This window comes from Notolepis coatsorum, assembly GCF_963971535.1.
Source record: "Notolepis coatsorum genome assembly, chromosome: 19".
Classification (NCBI taxonomy): Eukaryota; Metazoa; Chordata; class Actinopteri; order Aulopiformes; family Paralepididae; genus Notolepis; species Notolepis coatsorum.
In genome coordinates, this window is record NC_140183.1 from 41,780,640 (window position 1) to 41,804,884 (window position 24,245).

The 24,245-nt window shown below is 44.6% G+C and overlaps 1 protein-coding gene across 5 annotated transcripts in view; it reads left to right on the top strand.

The window, feature by feature from the left end:
* rgl2 (ral guanine nucleotide dissociation stimulator-like 2) overlaps positions 1–24,245 on the top strand; it is a 72,646-nt gene that overhangs the window by 44,020 nt on the left and 4,381 nt on the right. For all 5 annotated transcript variants that reach the window (XM_084337027.1, XM_084337025.1, XM_084337026.1 and 2 more), the window contains 7 exons: positions 1,429–1,538; positions 1,738–1,953; positions 8,067–8,170; positions 8,567–8,651; positions 19,907–19,966; positions 23,295–23,381; positions 23,627–23,659. In XM_084337027.1, the coding sequence (XP_084193153.1) occupies positions 1,429–1,538; positions 1,738–1,953; positions 8,067–8,170; positions 8,567–8,651; positions 19,907–19,966; positions 23,295–23,381; positions 23,627–23,659 (695 nt within the window). The remainder of the gene's footprint in view (positions 1–1,428; positions 1,539–1,737; positions 1,954–8,066; positions 8,171–8,566; positions 8,652–19,906; positions 19,967–23,294; positions 23,382–23,626; positions 23,660–24,245) is intronic.

The window sequence follows — 24,245 nt, forward strand, 5'->3', positions numbered from 1 at the left end:
ATGCATATTGTGTCTTCTTCGTATCATAATGTATTGAAGGATGACAGATTGTTAAACGCTGTTACTGTACACTGTTCCAAGTGAGTGTGCGAGCCGCATGATATCTCCTGACAGATGTGATTTGTAGTGGTTTAGCCAATGGGTTCTGATATGGCAGAACAGTGTGTCCTCTCCGTTATTAACACTTTCGGGGCCATTTGGATCCGTCTAAAATCACTCTAGACGGCCAGCATTTCTAAACAGACTTGCATAGTCTGTGGGGCTGTTTGTAGAGCTAAATCTATACTTTATAGTATTGCTATCTGTCCATTCTCATTGTCAATTGACACCATAAACCGTCCCTTCAAAATGGCTTAAAGAAATAATTTTTTCATCAATACGTTCTCATTTTATAGCGTCTTGAATATGAGCGTTATAAGGGATTTCGGCTAGTATATTTCCTGGAAGGCGAGATACAGGCCGCTAAGCTAGTAACGTTAAATACAATGGCATTTCGGCTATACAGAAGCTAGTTAAAACTCAAACTGCATATGATCGATATGATGGTAAACCATGAATGCATGAAAGGGGGGGGGGGGGACCTCGTTTCTGATTATTGATTACCAATAACCGCGTTAGCCTCAGTAGCCACATTCGCTGATCGGGTGGATGGCTATCATAACAAGGTCTGATCAGCATGTAATTTACGTGAAAAAGATCTTACCGTGGGCCGGTTGGATCCCCCAAAGGATTTCCCAGTTATCGATCGCCATCTGGTAGATCGATATGTCCATTGGCTGATGATATATTCCTTTACTGCACACTGAAATCCGCGTCCCAAAACGTATTCCGTGTAACAGGCTATAGGCATCGCTTCATGTTAGCAGAAAACTATATTGGAGATCCAGAAAAAACAAGACAACTTCTGCCACAGGGAACACTGCATTATCGAGATAGCGCCCCTAAGAGGATCTGGCCGGTAATGCACTTTTTAGAATTCAAAGAGTAGGGTACTTCTGCAGTGCTGCTCGTGACATCGAGTAGGTTATTACAATGGAATAAAAGCCAAAACAACCTTGCCACCAACTTTGTGGTTGGTCCTCAACCGTTGGATTCGAAACACAGACATCTCCGTGGTCGGGCGCCATTGTGTTAAGCTGATGTCATGTAGCACAGGAAGCTGCGCTTCAGTCTCCGGCTCTCTGAACTACCTTTTTTTCAACCTGCATTTGACACCAGAGTTGCCCTACAGCCAGACAGCTCCGCACATCAGACTAGTCATTCAATTAAATCTCAGACTGAATGATCACAAAGCAGGCCTGCGGAGATAAACCGCTGTGCCTCTCAGTCTGTGTCCATGTCAAATCTTTTTTCCTTCACATCCCATGTATTTTTATCTGACCGGCTGAGTTCATGGAGGGTTTATTGATGAGCGTTCTCTCCTCACAGATAAGAGCAGCTCCGCCTGCCCGCCACCCGACCCCGCCAAGTTTGACGCCACGTACATCGTGGGCTTCCCCGCCGGGCTGGTCGCCGAGCAGCTGACCAAGATAGAGACGGTGGGTTTCATGTTTAGATTCACTGTTTCACTGATTCACTGCTTCTTTTCCATGTCAAGAATGTGAACATACATAAAATGTAGTCCAATAAAGTGGAAATAAAAAAAATTTAGTCCAATAAATATGCTTATCGATGATGACACAGAGCCAAATATTGAAATAGAATTGAAACACCTGAAACCCCCCCCCCCCCCCCCAGGAGCTGTTCGTGCGCCTGGTCCCGTACCACTGCCTCGGCTCTCTGTGGTCCCAGAGGGGCAAGAAGGGGAGGGAGGACGTCTGTTGGTCTGTCCGGGCCACCGTACGCCAGTTCAACAGATTGGCCAACGCGGTTCTGGCGTCCTGCCTTTGGCCCACCGGCCTGCGCAGCCAGCAGAGAGCCCGTCTCCTGGAGAAATGGATCAGCGTGGCCGAGGTCAGTGCGTCACACACACACACACACACACACACACACACACACACACACACACACACACACACCAGTGGTGCGTTGGTGATTTCATACCTGCGCATGCGCATAAATGTTCCCTCGCGGAGTCGCGGGGCACCCAAGTGGCGACCCATGTAATGTGCTGCGTTGCGAAGCGGCCGACCCGGGTTCGATTCCCGGACCCGGTGTCCTTTGCCGAATGTCTTCCTCCCGCTCTGTCTCCCGTTCTTCCTCTCTCTCTCCCTCTACCGGACTGCCCGGTAGTACAAACAAATAAAAAGAAAAATCGACCAAAAACATAATTTTATTTTATTTTTTTTTAATGTCCCTCGCGTGCGCACAGAATAAAGGCGATGCCTCTAGGAATGGAATGTAACACATTTCATTCACAAGTTTTGTGTCAATATATCTGAGGGAGTATTTGAACACACCTGACGACCTGAGCTATTACAAGATACAAGATTCCTTTATTGCCACACAACCAGGTTGGTGGTATTCTTGATCGGTACAGAGTGTAATGAGCTCTACAATACATAAAACTGGAACATAGATACATTTACCCCCCCCCCTTCCCAGAAATGGATACATAATACAGCACAACATGACACAATAAATACATAAATACAGCACAGCACAACATAAACACACGGAAGAGTCTACTCTAGTCCATCAGGTCAGGAGCTTGGTTAGTGGGAGGGGGAGGGGGAGAGAGGGGCCAAGGGAGTTCAGGGTCCGAATGGCGGTTGGGAAGAAGCTGTCCTTGAAGCGGGTGGTTTTTGAGAGGATGGACTTGAAGCGCCTACCTGAGGGCAGGGGCTGAAACAGGGGGTGTGCTGGGTGTGAGGTGTATTGTTATGCAAAGTAGCCAAGTGGGTACTTGGCGAGTTGGCGCACGAGTTGAGTGCAGCGCATTCTTGTGTGCACACGCGTGCACATCCGTGCGCGTGCTAGTGTTGTCACGATACTGGAATTTCTAACTTTGATACGATACCTTGAAAAGTATCGATATTCGATACCATTTTTGATACCACAGGGAAAATATTTGAATCTTAAAATGTAAATTTCTTTATACATTATTATAATTTTTTTTGCTTTTGTTGCTGGTCGATTCTCCTCACCTTCTCTCTGGTATTATAAGAGAAGAGAAATATAACACTTTTAAAACCCTTTGTTTCTCTTTAGATCAGACATTTTAAAATAACTAAATGATGTAATCTAATCTTAGAAATTAAGTAATGTTAATAGTACTTTGATTGAGAACTTTATTAACAGATTGCAGAATGGGTACAATACAGTACGGCTCAATACAAAACAACTGCTAAGAGGATGCAGACCAGAAAAATACTTTAGTCTTGTTTACATCGGGGTCCCCCATTTTCAATTCACCAGGAATGCGTGTTAAGCATAACAGCATCTAAGTTAATTTACTTCTGACCATTATAGTCAAAGTATTTTCCTATGAACTGAAACTCATAAGATCACATAAGGCTATAGCATCATTGGCGTTCAGTTACAGCTATATTGGCCAACGTTAGCCAGCCAGCTACTGCACTACGAACTGCCAGCTGGCTACCAACAGCCAGCTAGCCAGCTACTGCACTACGAACTTCCAGCCAGCTAGCTGGCTACCCCAATCCACAACAGTCTCAGCCAATCACATCAATTTGTACAGTTAGTTGGCTCCACTCCATTGCTAATTAAAAGGTGCAGCCAGCACAGACCGTATTAGCTGGCTACAGTTGCTGGGTGGCTAACGTTGGCTAGCTAGCTAACGAACTCCAATAGTGGTATCAGCCATTGATATGAGCTATCAGTAGCTAGCCAGCTAGTCAGCTACATAACGTTAGACAATGCATCGTGCTTTTAACTAAAGTGAATAGTTTACTGGGCCATTTTCAAGTGATGTTGAAAGAGGAGCTGCACTCTTGCTCTCTTCAGAGCGAATGAGAGATGTTGACACTAGACGGGTCTGTGGGGAGGAGGGGGAGGGGCAGGGGCAATGCACTGGGAGCAGCGTGTGTGTGCGTCAACAACTTGCTGTAGGATGAGAGAAGACAGCGTGCCAGCTGGTATCGATATTGCGGGAAATTAGTATTGAAACTGTTTTAAATATTCAGAATCGATATGTATAGAAAAATCTATATTTTTGACAACACTAGCACGTGCTCCTGCGTGCTCCTGCTCACAGACCTGGTTGAACGGGGTGCAACCCCGTCCCATGACCAACGCACCACTGACACACACACACACACACACACACAATGCAAAGAGGTCAAAGGTCAGGATCTGATGTGAATATCCTTCATGCAATGATAGCCTGTCAAATAGAAAGAAGGAAGTATGGACAGCTCACTGAGATTGAAAGGAGTTGCTGCGTTATTGAGTGTTGGTGTTGTATGTAATTTGGTGGCAGGGGTGGGAATCACCAGAGGAATCACCAGAGGCCCCACCATACTATTATACAGATATTATCAGATATTATCAGAGTCACCATATTGTAAGATTGTGATATTGTGCATTATGTGGAAAACATTGTCCACATCTGCAATAAAATATATATATGTAACGGATGGTATCGTGAAGCGCAGTCACGAAGGGCTCGGGTGAGTAGCGGTGCTATCGGTTAAACTCACTCTCACATCCTCAAAAGACGCATAGACACAGTACAAAGAAGTGAGTTCACTTCTTGGTATAGCGGTCTGTGTTGTTGCCTGCGGCGTGGGAGACCCGGGTTCGAAACTTTTAAGTTTAAGTTCGAAGTTTAAGGTGACGATGTCACAACCGTTACATATATATATACATTTGTTTTATCTAATAAGATAATGTTTTCAGTCTGTTAAGCTCACTCCAATCATTGTATTGAAGCAAAATGGGATTGTTAAAGGAAAACTCCAACATTTTGGGAAATTAGCTTATTTAACATCTTCCCTCCCTGGAGTTAGACAAGAAGATACATACCTTTTTTTGTCTCTGTGCGTGCATTTCGCTTTGGGAACAGTCGCTCCGTTAGCGTAGCTTAGCTTCATCACTGGAAGTGGGGGAGGACAATAGCCTGACGTTCCCTTACAGTGTATACAGTCACCAAATACACTCCAAATACAACTCCAAAACGTTCATGTGTTTGTAGTGGTTTAGCCAATGGGTTCTGATATGGCAGAACAGTGTGTCCTCTCCGTTATTAACACTTTCGGGGCCATTTGGATCCGTCTAAAATCACTCTAGACTGCCAGCATTTCTAAACAGACTTGCATAGTCTGTGGGGCTGTTTGTAGAGCTAAATCTATACTTTATAGTATTGCTATCTGTCCATTCTCATTGTCAATTGACACCATAAACCGTCCCTTCAAAATGGCTTAAAGAAATAATTTTTTCATAAATAAGTTCTCATTTTATAGCGTCTTGAATATGAGCGTTATAAGGGATTTCGGCTAGTATATTTCCTGAGCGACGTCTATAGCAGCGGAAAACGTTTATTTTTAGGTTTAGGTTCGTGTTAACGTTAGATAATGTACAAAATAAACGTTTTCCGCTGCTATAAACGTCGCAGTTTTATTTTGAAAACCCCAGAAAGGAAGTCATTATATTTGCTTTACTGACCGTCCGGTTCTGTGTTAGCTCCGGTTAGCTACGTGCAGTAGTTAGTATTATATTATCAATACCAGCCATTGGATTACTGTTTTCTAAATTGGGGAGGCTTTTAATCGTCAAAGTAAGAGGATTTTATCCATAAACTTCAATCGGTTCGGATCCTTTGAATTAATGAGAATGTCCACAAACACGGCTTCACGTAGAAATCACTGGCTGCGGGCAGAGCCGAGTGCTTAGGCAAAAAATAGTTCAGAGTATATTTGCTTAGAAAACGTAATTGTCTAATTCAATTATTTTTTATTTCTCCACGTGGTAAATACACAGGTCACAACATGTTTACATGAACGTTTTGGAGTTGTATTTGGAGAGTATTTGGTGACTGTATACACTGTAAGGGAACGTCAGGCTATTGTCCTCCCCCACTTCCAGTGATGAAGCTAAGCTATGCTAATGGAGCGACTGTTCCCAAAGCTAAATGTATGCACAGAGACAAAAAAGGTATGTATCTTCTTGTCTAACTCCAGGGAAGATGTTAAATAAGCTAATTTCCCAAAATGTTGGAAAAGAGATATATATATAATTTGACGTCACTGTATATCGACGTATCGATTTCTTCCCCCACCCCTATTGGGTGGTAACACTTTGAACTTTGAACCCTGGTTTAAAACACATCCATAATGCCTGAACAAGAGCTTCATAAAAGATGAATTACCTTTTTATTTTATTTTAACTGATGTTATAAACCAGGGTTATAAGACAAAGACAAAGTAATGTAAATGGTAAATGGCTGCATTTATATAGAGCTTTTATCCAAAGCGCTTTACAATTTGTTCCTCACATTTTACCCATTCACTCACACATTCACACAACGATGGCAGAGGCAACCATGCAAGGTGCCAACCTGCTCATCGGGAGCAATTAGGGGTTAAGTGTCTTGCTCAAGGACACTTCAACACGCTGCCCGGGAGGAGCGGGAATCGAATGTCCGCACAGTGGCCTGCTTCAGTCTATTACTCTATACAGAATTAAACAACGTTTCACCCAGGAAGGCCTTCATCAGGGGGGGGCAAAATGGGCTTCCTGGTAGAAACGTTGTTTAATGTTGTGTGGTAATGAAGCCTGGGACAGCAGGAGCCTAGACTGTGTGTGGACTGCAGATGTTACCTTTTTTCACTTTGACTTTTTTTGTTTGGTGCCAATTTTATCAAGTGTTGTGTGTATGTGCAGACTGCATACACTTCCTGTCTATCAAGTAATCACCTTCCAATGTGGATGTTTTCATGAATAAGGCCCACAGTGCCTCCAGGAGGTTCAATATTAAATTACAACACAATGTCACAATCTCACAATAGGCTTTGCGTCATAGCTGTCTGTAAAGAAATGACAATCCCACAAATGTATTTTCTGATAAGGCCACTCATGTCTTCCAACCACTCACTTGCACACGGATCTGTAAGTCGGTCATCATTTGAAGTCCATTTATTTGATGATAAATATTCCTGATAAGGAGAACTAATGAGTTTACTTTCCCATGTGCTGTTCCTCGCACCCTAAAACTAATGAGTTTACTTTCCCATGTGCTGTTCCTCGCACCCTAAAACTAATGAGTTTACTTTCCCATGTGCTGTTCCTTGCACCCTAAAATGAATTGTTGTACGATGTACAGGAAGAAAGTTACGCGCTTGCAGAAAGGACAGCTCTTACACATGCATGCACACACACACACACACACACACACATTGTAAATAGTATCCACAGATCATATCACACATACAAATGATTAAAATATTAACAGATTAAATATGAACAAATATTAACAGAGGTTCAATATACTTATACTTACTTAAAACATTCTCTGCCTCTCTCTCACACACACACACACACACACACACACACACACACACACACACACACACACACACGCACACACACACACACACACACACACACACACACACACACATACACACACACAGACACACACACACACACACACACACACACACAGACACACACACACACACACACATCTTGGGCCATTGTGGATGTGCAATATGGGCTGAATTATTTCCAAACTTCCTTCACTCACTCTGAATGAAACTCAGCTTCTCTCTTATATTTCTGACAAAAAGCCTTGTTATTTGACATCACACTTACATATGCATACACAGACACACAGAAACAAACACACACATAACCATACACATACAAAAATAGACCCACATCCTTGGCATGGTGTAATGAATTGTCCTGATGTCACCCCCGTAACCTTTCTTATGGGTTCAGAATATTTTGCAGTAGCTACATAATTTAGCACATCAGGCAGAAAGTGTAATTCAATGCCTCCCAAAACCATTGACCCTCAGGTGTTCTCAGTTACATTGTGTGTGTGTGTGTGTGTGTGTGTGTGTGTGTGTGTGTGTGTGTGTGTGTGTGTGTGTGTGTGTGTGTGTGTGTGTGTGTGTGTGTGTGTGTGTGTGTGTGTGTGTGTGTGTGTGTGTGGGGAACAGGAGTGTCGAGCCAGAAAGAACTTCTCCTCCCTGTATGCCATAGTGTCTGCTCTGCAGAGTAACCCCATCCACAGGCTGAGGAGAACCTGGCTGGAGACAGACAGGTCTGTGGACTAAATATATATAGATATATATATAACATTTCCCCAGTCTGAAATGTATTGTCTGAGATTATATATAAAGACTGACATCATGTCAAAGATAAACTTGAGCTGTTATCATTTTGCGACAGTACCATTTACACTGAGCTGTCTTTCAACTCGTTTTGTGTGTGTGTGTGCTTTATTGATGTGATATTTGCCCCCAGAAATAAATTTGTGTCGTCCTCCTAACACAATCTCCCTCCACATCACATCCACTAAATCATCCCATTTAAAAAAGATATATGAATATATATATTTGTTATATTATGTTTATTTATACATCTTATGTTTTCAGTGTCATCTCCAGCTTTAATATCCTTTTGGCATTCGTGACCTGTTGTTTTGGTCACCTGACAGGGAGGCAGTGAGGAGGTACGAGGAGCTGGCGGACATTTTCTCTGAGAAAGACAACTACTCGCAAAGCAGGGAGCTCCTGAAGGAGGTGAGTCGCCATTTCAACGGCATTGTGCGGCGTATAAATCCTTCTGTCAAGTGTCCTCACCACAAAGCGTGTTTACATTTATGCCTAACAGGAGCTGCGTGGACCGAGATAAGAGTCACACCGCGTCTGAAACCCGCTGTAAACATATTTTGAACCTAATTTGAACACTGCCTTTGAGGCTGGAGAATATGCTTAATCTGCGCGTAACTGATTCAGACAATGACCCCACATCACTCCATAAGGTGCCAGTCTCCTGACACGCGTTGTATTTAGGTGCATTGTGGCTGAGGATTGGTGGGAAAATAGCATTTTTTAATCTCTATCACGGTGCATGCAGGCATCAATACCTCACTCAGGAGCTTTGATGTTGTGAAAAACATCAATGCCTTCTGCTGCTGCTTTGATAATCCACCCTGCAACTGCCTCCCTTATGCTCTATGAGTCTGGAAGAAGGCTGCAGCTACCGTACTGTACATGTTTTTAAATGGTCGTTTCGCAGATTATTTTTACCTGAATCCTATCCGTTCTATTGTGAGGAGGACATGTGATGATCGTACATGTAACTCACCAATGTGTTCTGTGTCTCGAGAGCTCAGCCACATCGGCACCCTGAGAAATTCCTCCGGGCTACGTCACCGAGAGGCAGTGGTGCGTTGGTGATTTCATACCTGGTTGCACTGTGTTTTAATGACGTCACATGCACGCACGCTCCTGCGCATGCGCATAAATGTTCCCTTGCGTGCGCACAGAATAAAGACAATGGGCCTCATTCAACAATACTCTCTTATTATTTTTCTTATATTCTTGCTTACCTGTCTGTTAAGAGAACAATAAGAAAAGCCACCGCCACATTCATCAAGCCGTTCTTAAAGTCCAAATCTGTTCTTACCCAGGTTTTTTGAATGGTGAATCCCACTCATTCTAAACTGGATGCGCGTTCTCGCGCAAGTCATTTGCATACAGAGACACGCCTCGCGGGCTCATTATAATATGAGAGGCGTGGGTCTGCATCGGCCGTATTCAAGCGCTGGAGCGCTTTGCGATGGATCAAAATTAGATAGGAATCAAATGTATTGCCATCATACAGCACCTATAGCTATATAGTGGAATATACTGTATTAATATAGTAATATAATAGTAGTTGGCTAGTTGCGCGCTTCTGGCCACCTCCCGCAGTGCGCGCATACACACGTACTGTATACATTACGTGCAAAATGAATCGTTCCAGCAAAGTACTGTAGGCTTTGTCAATACTGAGCCAATCGCACAGGTTGCCACTCATCTGGCTCTGCAAATAGAGTCTGAATATCTCCGCATATAGCCTGATGACTGGCAGTGCGCATAGTACAGTGTAACATAGTCAAACTGGATGACACATCTCTCGCAAATCCATGGGGTGGGGGGGGGGGACTGTACATTGGAGGTGGTTGGGTGGGTGGGGTGGGGGGGGGGGGGGCTAGGCGGGTGGGGGTAACTGTACATTGGATTATCGACGAACCCTACTTGGTCCAAGAAGAGGGTCTCGTGTATTACTGGGTTTAAGTCAGTTGTTTATTTATTTATGTTTTACTGTTTGCATACGAGGTGGTCCGCAAATGTTCTTGATAACAATCTAGTGGTCCGCATAAAACAGAAGTTTGTGAACCACTGATATAGACGATCTCTAAATATGCGTTCTATGCTACGTATACAGTACTGCATATCTGTATGTCATGTCATAAATGTCATTATGAATTGAAAATGGGGGACCCTGATGTAAACAAGACGAAAGTCTTTCTCTGGTCTGCCTCCCCTTAACAATTGTGTGTATTGGGGCGGCTAGGTGGTGCAGTGGGCAAGGCGCTCACCACCAATGCAGGAGACGCTGGGTTCGAGCCCAGCTCTCCGCATTGCTATCAGCTTGGCTGGTCGTTCATACTAATACAATTGGCAGTATTAGGGGGTGGGAAGCTGATGGGTGGGGATCGGACGTTGTGGACAGCGACTCCTACAGGTCGGTTGGTGCGCCTGCGCAGCAGAATCAGGAAGCGACGGGGGCGGCGTGCCCTCCCACGCAGACCCCCGATGCTGAGAGATCGCGCTGTGCAGGTGAAAAGATGCGACGGCTGCTTCCTCGAGTACCGGAGGGGACACCTGATGTAAGGCTTCGTCCACATTGCAGCCGGCTTGTGGGAGGCATGGCCAAACAGCGTTCGAGACAGGGGAGGGTAGAATTGGACGATACGAAATTGGGATGGGAGAAAAATAGAAAAATGGGAGAAAAAGTAGATAAAAAAAAACAATTGTGTGTATTGAGCTGTACTGTATTGTACCCATTCTGCAATCTGTTAATAAAATCTTCAATCAATCAATGGCCTGGGCGGCCAGAGCATAACTGTTCTAACAGCAATATATAATCCATTTCAGACAGAACGCACGCAATAAGTTATAATAATTATTATTATTATTGAAAAGTTCTGTATTTTTAAAGTCGTATTTGGTTGCAATTAACCAATGGTAGGCTTTTTTTTTTATTTAATTTTTTTGGGGTACGAATTTCTTATTTCAGTAAGAGTGCTCTCGACCACTCTTATCATTTGTTCTTGCCTGAGAAAAAAGCAACAATAAGAAAACTTTGCTGAATCCCAGGTAAGAACAAAGTAAGAGGAAATGCTAGTTAAGAACGAAATCTGTTCTTATATCGCTTCATGCATGAGGCCTAATGGGTCTCATTCTCCAACATTTTCCAAAGACTTCTCTTAGGGCAACCATCTTGGAACCGAATGAGACAGAATCAACGACAAGTACAGCCTGATTCACCAACGCGTGGGGAAGCTGTCTTAAGTGGCCCAAACAATCCCAGCTGGGATGCCGGCGATGAGGAATGTCACCATGAACACTCGTTCCCGTCTAGGTCATTTGCATACAAGACACGCTTCCGAGAGCTCCTTATAAGCCAGGCTCTGTGCCGTGTGCAAATGAAATCGCAAAAAGTTGAGAGTTTAGACACACCTGTCCAGCTCATTAAATGCAACTGATGCGATGCAGCTGTGTAAAAATGGTGGCGGAAGCGCTTTGCGACCGATCAAAATGAGATTAGATTAATGTATTGTCATCATATATACAGGCTACTACTACAGCTCGTGGCCACCTGCCGCAGCGCGTGCACACACGCACACACACACACGCACACACACACACACGCTCGCAGTACTGTATAGTCTAATGCAGTGCTTCTCAAACTTTTTCTGTCAGGCCCCCCTTTGGCGGACCAAAATATTTTGGGCCCCCCCCCCCTCGCCCCAACAAAATAGTCATGAAATGGGCCATGTTTAAATTTATTGAAATAACACCAATATCGTGACCTTTCAAATTGACAACACCTTCCCTCGCGAGAGCCACCTTGCCTCGAAACAGCACTGCAGAATGGTCAGCTCCCATCTCCTCGCACAGCGCAGAGAACAGGCGCGCTTTCAGGGGTCGGGTTTTGATGAAATTTACCACGTTTATAACTTCTGTCAAAACCTCATTCAGCTCAGGGCTAAGCTGTCTTGACGCTGGCGCCTCTCTGTGAATTTACAGCGCGTTTGGCGAGACCCCCTTGATGAGCGCCTGTAGCCCCTCCTTTTCCCTGCCATGGCCTGCGCACCGTCAGAGCAAAAGCCCACACAGTTCTCCCATTTCAGTCCATGTTCTGTCAGGTAACTGTCAATAATTTTGAAGAGCTCATCAGCTGTCGCTCTGTTTTTGACATATTTGCAAAACAGCAGATCTTCACTCAGTGACTGGGAATTTACAAAGCGAACATAGGAAATAAGCAAACAGTCTTTATTGCTGTCAGTCTTTGACAAGGCAACACGCATGTCATCCTCAAGGCTCAACTTGGCCCTATATTTTGTTTTCAGAGCTGTCATGGATGAAAAGCCAGCTTCACACAGATATGTGGTGCTGAATGGTATCAACACCTTAACTGCTGCATCATGAGATACTTGGTACTCAGCACCACACTCTGAAACTAGCTCTCCAGGTGGTATCAGATGAGATTTCAATGAGTTCTTCCAAGAGTTTGGATGGAGATGTGTCAGGAAGCTTTGTCTCAATGTTGTCTGTAAAAAAAATGTTTATCCAGAGTAACTTGGTGATCCTTTTCTGTGTTTTATTAAATAATGATTTTCAGATTTTGAGAAATGGTCAAAATTCAAATTTTCATGGAGAACAGTGCAGCTGCAACAGATAGCACTTTAGTGATAATTTTCTGTAATCCAAAAAAAATAAAAATAAAAAAAATAATAATCTCAAGGCCCCCACTGTCATGCCTCTGCGCCCCCCCTGGGGGGCGCGCCCCACACTTTGAGAAACACTGGTCTAATGACTTGTTTTATTAGGAAATCACAAATACTGTGCTGCCTATAGTGGTACAGTCCACCAGTCCGCTGCCCGACTCTGGCGGCGTTAATATGTGTACTGTACGTATAGGGCAGAGCATATATATAGTATCTACTAAATCCTAATTAAACAAGTAATTAGAATAATATAATAATTCGTTGTTTACCTTCTGGGTAGAAGGCCAGCACTCTGTTCAATGGGGAGAAAGTCAAACTTGCGACTGCTTAAAATATATGAAATATTATCTGATCGCCATTCCAAGTACTGGTCGCGGAGGTCCATCCCACGTTGTCCGGCATTGCATATGAACGGGGGGGGGCTAGTTGATGCATCGTTGTAAACGCTCGTCCTGCCGGAGTATTTAAACCCCGCCCGCACGGCTCAGCTCGGCCCAGAAAACAAACGACATTGTTTCAAATGGAGTGCAATAGCAGCCAAAGGCGTTAGAGGGCGGTATTGACCGTCTGCCAGCTCAGACACATTCAGAAGAGTATGCACAGCCTGCCCCGATGAATTATGAATGGCAATAGCGAATAAAAGAAATAACGATTAAAACCCGACTTTTCTCGTGATTGGCGCTCAAGCGATGGCGAGTTAAACCCGACTTTTCTCGTCAATGGCGCCCAATGAGTTAAATAATGTTTTTTTCAATCATTTCACAATAATTGCATAATTGTGTTTGAATATCTGAGTAATTAAGTAATTATACATTTGTCCAAAATAGCTGGTTCAGATATGGTTAATCCAGCTGCCCTGTGATCAGATGAATCCATATTATAAATTTTTCCGTCATCAAATGCATAATATTTTTTCCTACAAATATTGTCATATTTATTTTAATTATGATTAATTAATTAATTCCAATGAGGCCTGTATAGGGTTGCCATGAAGGAATCACTATGATTCCTCCCAAATAAAGCCCTTAAGCCACAGCCGAATCCAATTTTAGGGACGGTTGGGTAATCCCACAACCGGCCCTAAAATGTCTCAAATGGCCCTGAGAGCACATTTCTTGTCGTAAGTCCGTTGGAGAATGAGACCCAATGCCTAATTGCCTCTAGGAATGGAATGTAGGGCTGACCTTCGAAGATTTTTTTGGCCGTCGAAGCTTCAGGGCCGAGATTCGATTTTAATTCGAAGCTTCGAGATAAAATATATATATATATTAAGGCTGTCAAAGTGAACGCGATATTAACGCGCTATCGCCCGATTCTATTAACGCCACTATTTTTTTTTAACTTAACTCTGCGGCATGGTCATGCTGGACCTACAAAAGGCCTTCGACACTGTCAATCACACCATTCTGATTGACAAGCTAAAAGCAATTGGTTTTGATAGTCTATCAGTGAGCTGGATGCAATCCTACCTGGAGGGGAGAGAGCAGATGGTGGAGGTAAACGGTACCCTATCCCCCCCCCCCCTCACAGTGAGCTGTGGTATTCCACAAGGAAGCATACTAGGTCCGCTACTGTTCCTAATTTATGCAAATGACATGTCGTCAGCTTGTGACTGCAACTTGTTCCTGTTTGCGGACGACTCAGCCTGCTGGTCTCTGACAAGAACAAGTTACAGGTTGAAAAAACCCTCAGCTCAGAACTAGGCAAAATATGCATATGGCTCGCTGATAACAAACTATCATTACACATGGGCAAAACAAAGTCCATTCTCTTCAGTTCAAATAACAAACTCAGCAAGACCGACGGTTTCTCAGTTACAGTGGGTGACAATATTGTCACAAGGAAAGAAGATATTACCTACCTGGGTTCCATCCTAGAGGCAAATCTTTCCTGTGACAAAATGGCATCCAATGTAATAAAAAAAAGTCAACCAACGAACACGATTCATGTACCGGATCTCCTCACTGGTAAACAAGAATACCCTGAAGACTCTGGCAGGAGCACTCATTCAAGGGTACTACGACTATGCATGCACCTCATGGTACCAAAGCACCTCAAAGGCGCTAAAAACAAAATTACAAACATCAAAACAAACTGGTCAGACTACTGCTTGACCTTACTCCTAGAACCCACCTCACCCCTGCCCACTTTGACAACCTAGGATGGCTTAGAGTAGACGACAGAGTACAGCAACTTGCAATGGGCCTGGTCTACAAGATACACTACACGACCAAGGTACCCATGTACATGTCAAAATACTTCCCAAAGGTCAGTGAATACCACGATCACAACACCAGAGGGAGCTCCACAAATCATGTTAAACCCAGATTCGGCTCAAACAAGGGACTAAACACGTTTCGCAATTATGCCACATCAATGTGGAACGCCCTACCCAAAGCTGTAAATAATAATAATAATAATGATGACTTGGATTTATATAGCGCTCTTCACTGACCCAGAGCGCTTCACAGAGTCCATTATTCTTCGTTCATACACAGTCATACCGGTGGTGGTAAGCTACAATTGCAGCCAGAGCTGCCCTGAGGCAGACTCAAGGAATGTGAATCACTACCCACTTTCAAAAACACTCGCAAAAAACACCCACGGGAGACTGCAATTCTAAACTGTCCCCTGTAAATGTCCTAACACAACCCCCCCCCCCCCCCCCAATGTACAGTAAATGACCAAGTATGGTCTTGTCAATATTCCAATGTACAGTTTTGCTTGTTCAGTTGTACAGTTTTGCTTGTTCAGTCCCCCACCCACTCCTCCTACCCAACCCCCCCCCCCCCCCCAACCTCCTCCAATGTACAGTTTCTATGTCAAATGTATATACTCTCTTTTCTGGACTCTTTTCGTATCACAAACAGTACTGTATTTGCAAATCTGGTATGTCATAAATGTATAGATGTAGCAGTACTGTCTATCTGTATGTCATGTATGTCATATATGTTATGATGAATTGAAAATGGGGGACCCTGATGTAAACAAGACGAAAGTCTTTCTCTGGTCTGCATCCCCTTAACAATTGTATGTATTGAGCTGTACTGTACTGTACCCATTCTGCAATCTGTTAATAAAATGTTCAATCAATCAATCAAAACTCAAGATTAACTAAAAAAAAATGTTTTTACTAGACTTCACTCAGGTGTATTATTGATGCTCTCATTGATACTATGTTTATTTCTGAAGTGTGTGTGTGTGTGTGTGTGTGTGTGTGTGTGCGTGAGATATAGAGAGAGGGGGGGTGAGAGAGATGAGGAAGGGGCAAGAGAGAAAGAGAGCTGGGAGAGTGTGTGTGTGAGAGAGAGAGGGGGGTGTGTGATTAATCAGCCCTTGTGTGGGTGAATGTAACAAGTTCCTACCGTTTTCTTTCCCCTATTATTTCATGCACACTTTATTCATTGTTTTAAATTATTATTTTCTTTTAAGTTATTTTGTGCATCACTCTGTTTTGAATTTGATGAAAATTTGCAATGCAAAAGCCTTTTGTGTTAAATTTACATTTACATTTACATTTAGTCATTTAGCTGACGCTTTTATCCAAAGCGACTTACAAGTTCTGTACGACAAGCCATCAGGAAGGGCACAACTCTATCAGCTGAGCAACAATGTTCATCAAAGTGTTGAGTGCTACAGTGTAGGTTAGTTTATTAGGACAAGTGCATGACAGTACGGTTAGTTAGGGTTAGATTTTTTTTTTTTTTTTTTTTTTTTTTTAATTCAGATAATGGTTGAAGAAGTGCGTCTTTAGTCGACGGCGAAAGATTGGACGTGATTCGGCTGTCCTAACTGGGGTGGGTAGTTCATTCCACCATTGTGGGGCAAGGACTGAGAATAGGCGACTTCTCTTTGATGACCCTCCCGGAGCTTGGATAGGAGTAGGTCTGAGGCGGCCAGAAGATGCAGAGCGTAGGGGTCTTGAGGGTGTGTAGTTAGAGACCATTGACCGGAGGTAGGCGGGAGCGGTTCCCTTTGCCGCACGGTATGCTAGGTCGAGGGCCTTGAAGCGGATTCGTGCAGCAATGGGGAGCCAGTGCAGGTCCCTAAGAAGTGGGGTGACATGGGCCGACTTCGGTAGGTTTGAGATCAGGCGGGCCGCTGCGTTCTGAATGAGTTGAAGAGGCTTAGTGGCAGTGGCCGGGAGGCCAGCGAGCAGTGCATTGCAGTAGTCGAGGCGGGAGATGACTGTTGATTGGACGAGGAGTTGGGTGGCTTCTTTTGTCAGGAAGGGGCGTATCCTTCTGACGTTGCTCAGGAGGAATCGGCAGGTTCTGGTCGTCGCTGTGATGTGAGCAGAGAAGTTCAACTGGTCGTCGAGGACAACACCAAGGTTCTTGGCGGTCGGGGACGCAGTCACAGCTGCATTCTCGACTGTGATTGAAAGGTCGGTTAGGGGGGAGGATTTGGCCGGCAGGTGGAGCAATTCTGTTTTGCTTAGGTTCAGTTTGAGGTGGTTGGACGTCATCCAGGCTGAGATGTCGGACAGACAGGCCGAGATCCGCACAGAGACGTGGATATCTGAGGGAGGGAAGGAGAGGAAGAGTTGAGTATCGTCGGCATAACAATGGTAGGAGAAGCCATGAGACGTGATAATGTTACCCAGTGATTTAGTGTAGAGGGAGAAGAGAAGGGGTCCTAAAACCGAGCCCTGGGGGACACCCGTCCGCAGGGGGCGGGTGGCCGACAGGGTCCCTCTCCATGACACTTGGTAGGAGCGGTCATTGAGGTATGATGACAGCCATGTCAGCGCAGAGCCAGCCACTCCCATTCCTGCGAGGGCCGCAAGGAGGATCTGGTGGTTGACTGTGTCGAAGGCTGCAGATAGATCTAGGAGAATCAGGACAGAGGAGAGGCCTTTCGCTTTTGCTAAATGGCTGCATAAAGCAAGCATTTGTTGACTCACATGTTGATAAGAGTATTAAAACTTGTAACTTGAAAAAGATCTGTTTAAGGTAAAAAATAAAATAAAAATCTTGATTAATTTGCGATTAATCGCGAGTTAACTATGGACAATCATGCGATTAATCGAGTTAAATATTTTAATCGATTGACAGCACTAATATATATATTATTATTTATTTTTTTATCTTATGTTGTGGGACTTGTACAGCACTTTGGTCAACTTTGTTGTTTTTAAATGTGCTCTATAAATAAAGTGGATTGGATTAATTAATTAAATTAATAATGAGTCTGCCGTCCGAGTCTGACTCTCCGTTACACTGCCAACAACATTCCATAATTATGTTGCAACCATCGTCTATAAAGCAAACAATGATATAAATATTTATATGTAGTTAATAGAAACAAAGGCAGAATTCGACTTAATTTTTTATTAAAGGTCCCATGTCTTATAAATGGCCTTTTCCAGTGTTTAGTATTGTTTTCTAGCAATGTGGGGTTGTATCAATGGGGTCTGTGTCTCTAATTCTCATTTTGGCTCATCAGTCCAGTCTCGAGTTCACGAGATCCTCCCTCACTGAACTAAGCCATTCTGATTTGACTCTGATTTGACTCGCTCAACAACAGAGCGAGTGGAAATACTGACACTTCCTCAAACTGGTTGACGTGGCGCGGGTGCCGACAGAGAGAGAGCAGAGAACGAGCGAGCGAGAGAGAGGGAGATAGAGAGAGAGGGAAAGAGAGGGATACGGAGTGTAAATGCTCCGTATCCCTTTCTCTCCCTCTCTCTCTCCCTCTCTCTCGCTCGCTGGTTCTCTGCTCTCTCTCGCGGCACTCGCGTCACGTCAACCAATATCATAGCACACATGCACACTCCCAAGCATATTCCGATCCGTGCAATAATATTCACGGGGTATATTTTCTCATCGGCGAAATTGATTAGTCTCTCTGTCTGCCAGTGCAGACTGTGGGTGACTGTCACTCAAAGCGCTTTGCGAGTATGGGCGGAGCCCAGCCCAAAACAGCTTGAAATCTTGAAGTGGAAAAATCCTGCTGAATCCTGAATTTTCTTTTTTTTAAACGTACAGATGTGTTCCATAGACTCACAGGAATTGTGTAACATTGCCCAAATAGTGAAAGGAATAGCAAAACATGGGACCTTTAAGACCTTAGACAAACGAAAACACTTTGCTTTTATGAAATATTGTAAGCCGTCATTTGAGGCTTTATAAAAGCAGCACAATGAACACAAATCTGTCAGTGCCGAGTCCGACCTCATCTTAAATAACAAACAGCATTGCTTGTTGTAGTTAACAAAGAGAGGCAGAGTTAATGAGGCGTATGACGTTCATTGCATTGGAGGCGCACGATTTTGTAGGTGGGAGTGGGGATAAAAAAAAAAAAAAAATTATAAAATTATTTTTATATGTAATTCTTTTTTTAATAAAAAAAATTATAATAATATTCAAATGTTATTTTCCCGTTCCAATCCCATGCCCATCGAACGAAGCTTCGAAGTATTTAAAACAGCCCTAATGGAATGTAACACATTTCATTCACAAGTTTGGTGTGAATGTATCTGAGGACGTATTTGAACACACCTGGCGACCTGAGCTATTGTTATGCAAAGTAGCCAGGTGGGTACTTGGCGAGTTGGCGCATGAGTCAAGTGCAGCGCATTCTTGTGTGCACGCATGTGCACATCCGTGCATGTGCGTGCACGTGCTCCTGCGTGCTCCTGCTCACAGACCTGGTAGAACGGCGTGCAACCCCGTCCCATGACCAACGCACCACTGAGGAGAGCAGACCTCTAATGAACTGCGGACACTATTTCCTCAACCATTTCTTCAACTTTCCTACAGTTGAAACTAGTTGAGAAAACGTTTGTTTGCTAGAGTAGCCCAGAGGAATGCAGCTGAGTGAGTTGCATGTCTGATTATCCACACGTCCTCCTCACAACAGAACCATAGGATTCAGGTAAAAAATCTGTGAAATTACCCTTTAAAAACCTGTACGGTAGCTCCAGCCCTTTCCTAGACACATAAGGAGGCAGAACCTCATGAATCTTTACATGGTGTCTTTGTCTTTCAGGAGGGTTCGTCAAAGTTTGCCATCCTTGACAACAGAAGAAACAGCAGACGGCACACAGGGGTAAGATGGAGGGTGAGGGCGATATGTGCTCTGATAGGCCTTTTACAGCCTGAGGAAGATATGTGCTCTGATAGGCCTTTTACAGCCTGAGGAAGATATGTGCTCTGATAGGCATTTTACAGCCTGAGGAAGTTCTATTTCATTCTGGCTCCGCTCAGCGTCAGTCTGCACTGACTTCACTTCGTGCACGTGCACTGAATAAAAAATTCCACAATGTACCTTTACATCCCAACATTCGTCTGGCCACACCCCTATCCGCTTACCTTCATAAGCAGGTGTGTGGTCACCTACTCGCCTCCTTCTTCACTTTCACCACAAGGAAGTGCCTTCGGTAGATCCCACACTTGACGAGGTTGTTAGCTGAAGAAAGTTGAGACGTGTTTACATTTTTTCTTGCTTTTTTCTTCTCTCATATATTTCGAAAGAAAAAAGCTAAGTCATAATGTCTACTTCGGAGGGTCGCGTTCGCAACGGCACTCTTCACCAGTGGTTCTCCATCGCCGCCTCTGTTGTGCGTCTTGGAGCGGGGTTGAGGCCTCTCTCGTGGTCGGCAGCCACGCCCGGTAGGCGTCCGATGGGTAGTTTGCCTCTCCAAGGAGCTGGTGCACCAGTGCCGTCTCCTGTGCGATGGCCTGGTTCCGGCTCTGGTTCCTCTGCTTCCGGGGAGTCGTCCGCTGTTGGGCGGCCGGCGCCTTTGGTTGCGGGGGATTTGAGACGCAAACTTTTTGCGTCAGCTCGCTCCCGTCGCAAGATGGTGGCTTGCAGACGCGAACGGCCTGGTTTTGGTGAGTTGCTGGAGCCGGATGAGGATGCGTCTGTCTCTACATGGCCGATGGAAACAGAGGACTACATGATAGAGGCGGATGGGTTCTTGTTTGAAGGCCCGGTGGAGACATGTCTCCCGCCCGTCCAGGTAACACTGGAGGGGGGTGAGATGTCTCCTTGGGGTTCCTCGTCCGCAGATGTTGGGTTAGAACCTCCGACTCGGCGGCGGGATGCCCTGCTATCAGCCACATCAGAATGTGGCTCCTTAACCAGTAGTCTGCTGCATGTGAGGGACGCGGGCTCGGAGGGGGAAAGTATGCAGGGGGAACTGCGTGCTTTGTTCCCCGAGCTCATGGCGGCGGCGGCAGTCGCAAACGGCGTGCCGCTGCCGCAGCCACTGCCTGTTCCTGTCCCTGACGATCTCATAGGTCATCTATGGCAACGTCGCCCGGTGAGAGGGGTGGACGTTGTCTACCCATTTTTCCCTTCAATGGCGGCCTACGTCCGTCAGGGCCAGGTGGTCTCCCACATCATGGGCCTTACTCCTGCCTACGTGCAAGTCACGCGGGTGGTGGGTTTGGTAGACGGCATGAAGGAGGGCGTGCCACGGCTTGATAGGCCGATGGCGGCGCTCCTTTGTCCTGAGGTGGTGTGGGAGCCGTTACGGAAGCCGGTTCCCCAAGGGAAATCGGCGAGGCGGTTGGCGTTTTGGAGCGACCAGTCATTTATCTCCGGGACACAATCTCTAGCTGCAACTTCCAACATCGCGCAGCTGGCGAGATTCATGTCCGGGATATTGACGGGCGGCACGGAGCTGACTGATTTACAGCATGATCAGCTCGCCCAGTCGGCAGTCTGTGTAACGTTACTCCACAACGTATGCCGTTGGTGACGATCAAAGCATCAAAAAACGACCCCCCTTTCATGCATTCATGATGAAACATAATACCTATGATATAGATTTGATTTGGGAATAATAGTGTATACAGGCAAGAAACGGCAACGTTTATAGTAGAATTTATGTATAAGGGTATTACATATTGAACGATAGATAGGTGATGTCAAATGGGCCATAGTATTGTATCCATAGCTATAATATATAATACAGTTATAGCCAGTGGTGCAGTCGTAATATGGGAACTGCCCATTATTATTATGCAGAATAAATAGTAGGAAACATGTTTGTATAGGAAATTACTAGTTTTAGTTTAGTTTTTGTAAATATTGCCTTGAAATAGAGAAGCTGAAAAAGGTAGCAGGATGTAGCCTTCAATATATAAAGAAATTATATTGTCAACAGATATGGTTGAAAAAAAAACAATGTTTTAAATGTAATTGTAGTTACAATTTCTTTAATTGAATGAACTTAAACTAGAAAAGTAAATACAAACTAAATTAACAATGTAACTTAGTTTACAGAAGGACAGTTTCCTTCTGAAGCACAACTTAATGCCTCATCCTTGATCCTTCCAGTCGGGACCATTGTCACATAGTGAGAGGTTCGACAGCTCAAGCAAACCCCCACCAATTGGTACAGGCTTGTATTTTGGTTTGGCTCTTCTCGTTCTTTGTTATGTTATCGGTATCCTATTATTATGCAAAGTCTAGGTGATAGATAAGTGCCGGCCGCCGGGTACTTGGCGCACGGCGCGACAAGTCCAGTGACAATTGTGAACGCATTTTTGTGTGCGCGCGCGTGCACATCCGTGCGCGACTGCGCGTACTTCTGCTCAGCGAACTACTAGGACGGCGTGGTACCCCGTCCACCCACCACTGCATCCCTGGTTATAGCTCTACAAACAAGGTGACGCACTCCTATCTTTTAAAGCGTGGCAGTGCTAGAACGGGGGCCCGTCTAATCCCCGGCGGTTAATGAGTTAAGTACGTTCCAAAACGTCCAATCCAATCCAATTCAACTTTATTTGTATAGCATGTTTAAAAACAACATGGTTGACCAAAGTGCTTCACAGTAAAAAACACATAAACACAATACAAAGTACACAGAACTAGAAACAAAATTACGGCAGCAGACTGTAATTTTTTTTTAAAGCTAGGGAGAACAAATGTGTTTTAAGATGGGACTTAAACACTGGGAGCGTTGGGGCCAGCCTAATGTGGGGGGGGGGGGGGGGCAACTCGTTCCACAGTTTGGGGGCTGCAACCGCAAATGCACGGTCCCCCCTGTTTTTTAGCCTGGATTTAGGGACAACAATGATCAATAGCAAATACTAGGACATTTACTTTTACCAGAGTACTCATTTATCTGGGTATTTCTACTTTTACTTAAGTAAAGGAACTGTGTACTTCTTCCACCACTGTAAATTATTTTATTAATCAATTAGCTGTGCTTTTTGGAGCATTTTGGGTCTTCATCTTGGGTGCGGAGCAGCGAGGCAGGGAAGCCTGTTCAATACAAGGGAAGAACGAGGTGCTGGAAAATGAAGGATTCAAATTAGATTTAGGTAAAAACTTCATTCAAGGAAGCCGTATTAAAATAGTTTATGTCCCCTTTGAATCCCTGCCCCTGCTTTGTTGCTGATCGGACCCCGTTTTGTATCCCTAGTCCTGCGCCCAGGGCACGGTCCCCTACCTGGGCATCTTCCTGACGGACCTCACCATGTTGGACACGGCGGTCAAAGACAGACTGGAGGTGAGTTCCTCCCGGCAGAGAGAGAGAGAGAGAGAGAGAGAGAGAGAGAGAGAGAGAGAGAGAGAGAGAGAGAGAGAGAGAGAGTGTGTGTGTGTGTGTGTGTGTGTGTGTGTGTGTGAGTGAGAGTGAGAGTGTGAGAGAGAGAGAGAGAGAGATATCCACTGCATCAGATATAGCCATAACCCCCTCCCGGCAGTTGGTCGATTACGTAAATGAGCATTGACACATTGTTGCTCCCTTCACAGAACGGCTACATCAACTTTGACAAAAGGAGACGGGTAAGTCTTGCAATGATTTTTCAAACTGCGCTTGTCAGCGCAAAGGTCAAGAGTTAAGTCTTATTATTGACTGTTCTAAGTTAATACTTGCAAAATAAGAGATACTCTGGGGGCTATTTGGTTCCGTACATAAACTAATTAGCATGGCAGGCGTTTGTCAGGCGGCGTTATTGCTCTGCGTGTTCTGTGAATCTTAAAAGGGATGGTTTGGATTTTGTGACATAAAGTGGTATGAAATACTTCCCAGTAGAGTAAATGATGCATAGCCTGGCATTAGCTGACTGACCGAGTCCCGTGGTCTCGCTGTATTCTGAGGAGAGCACTGGGCACTGGGCAGACAAATATCTAATAAAAAACAAAAATTTAAACCATCCACAACAGAACACAACAGTATTTCCCATGCTTGATTCTCCTCTCAGACTGATGCAATACCTTGGAACTGTTTTCTTTCTTGGAAAATGGCCGTGTATTACTACGCACTGGGGGCTGGGGCCTGTTCACGTATCACACATCGGTCGGAGGGAAGAGTCGAGCGTCGGAAATATGCAAGAACCGCTGTATTCTGTTGTGGAAGGTTAAAACTCCA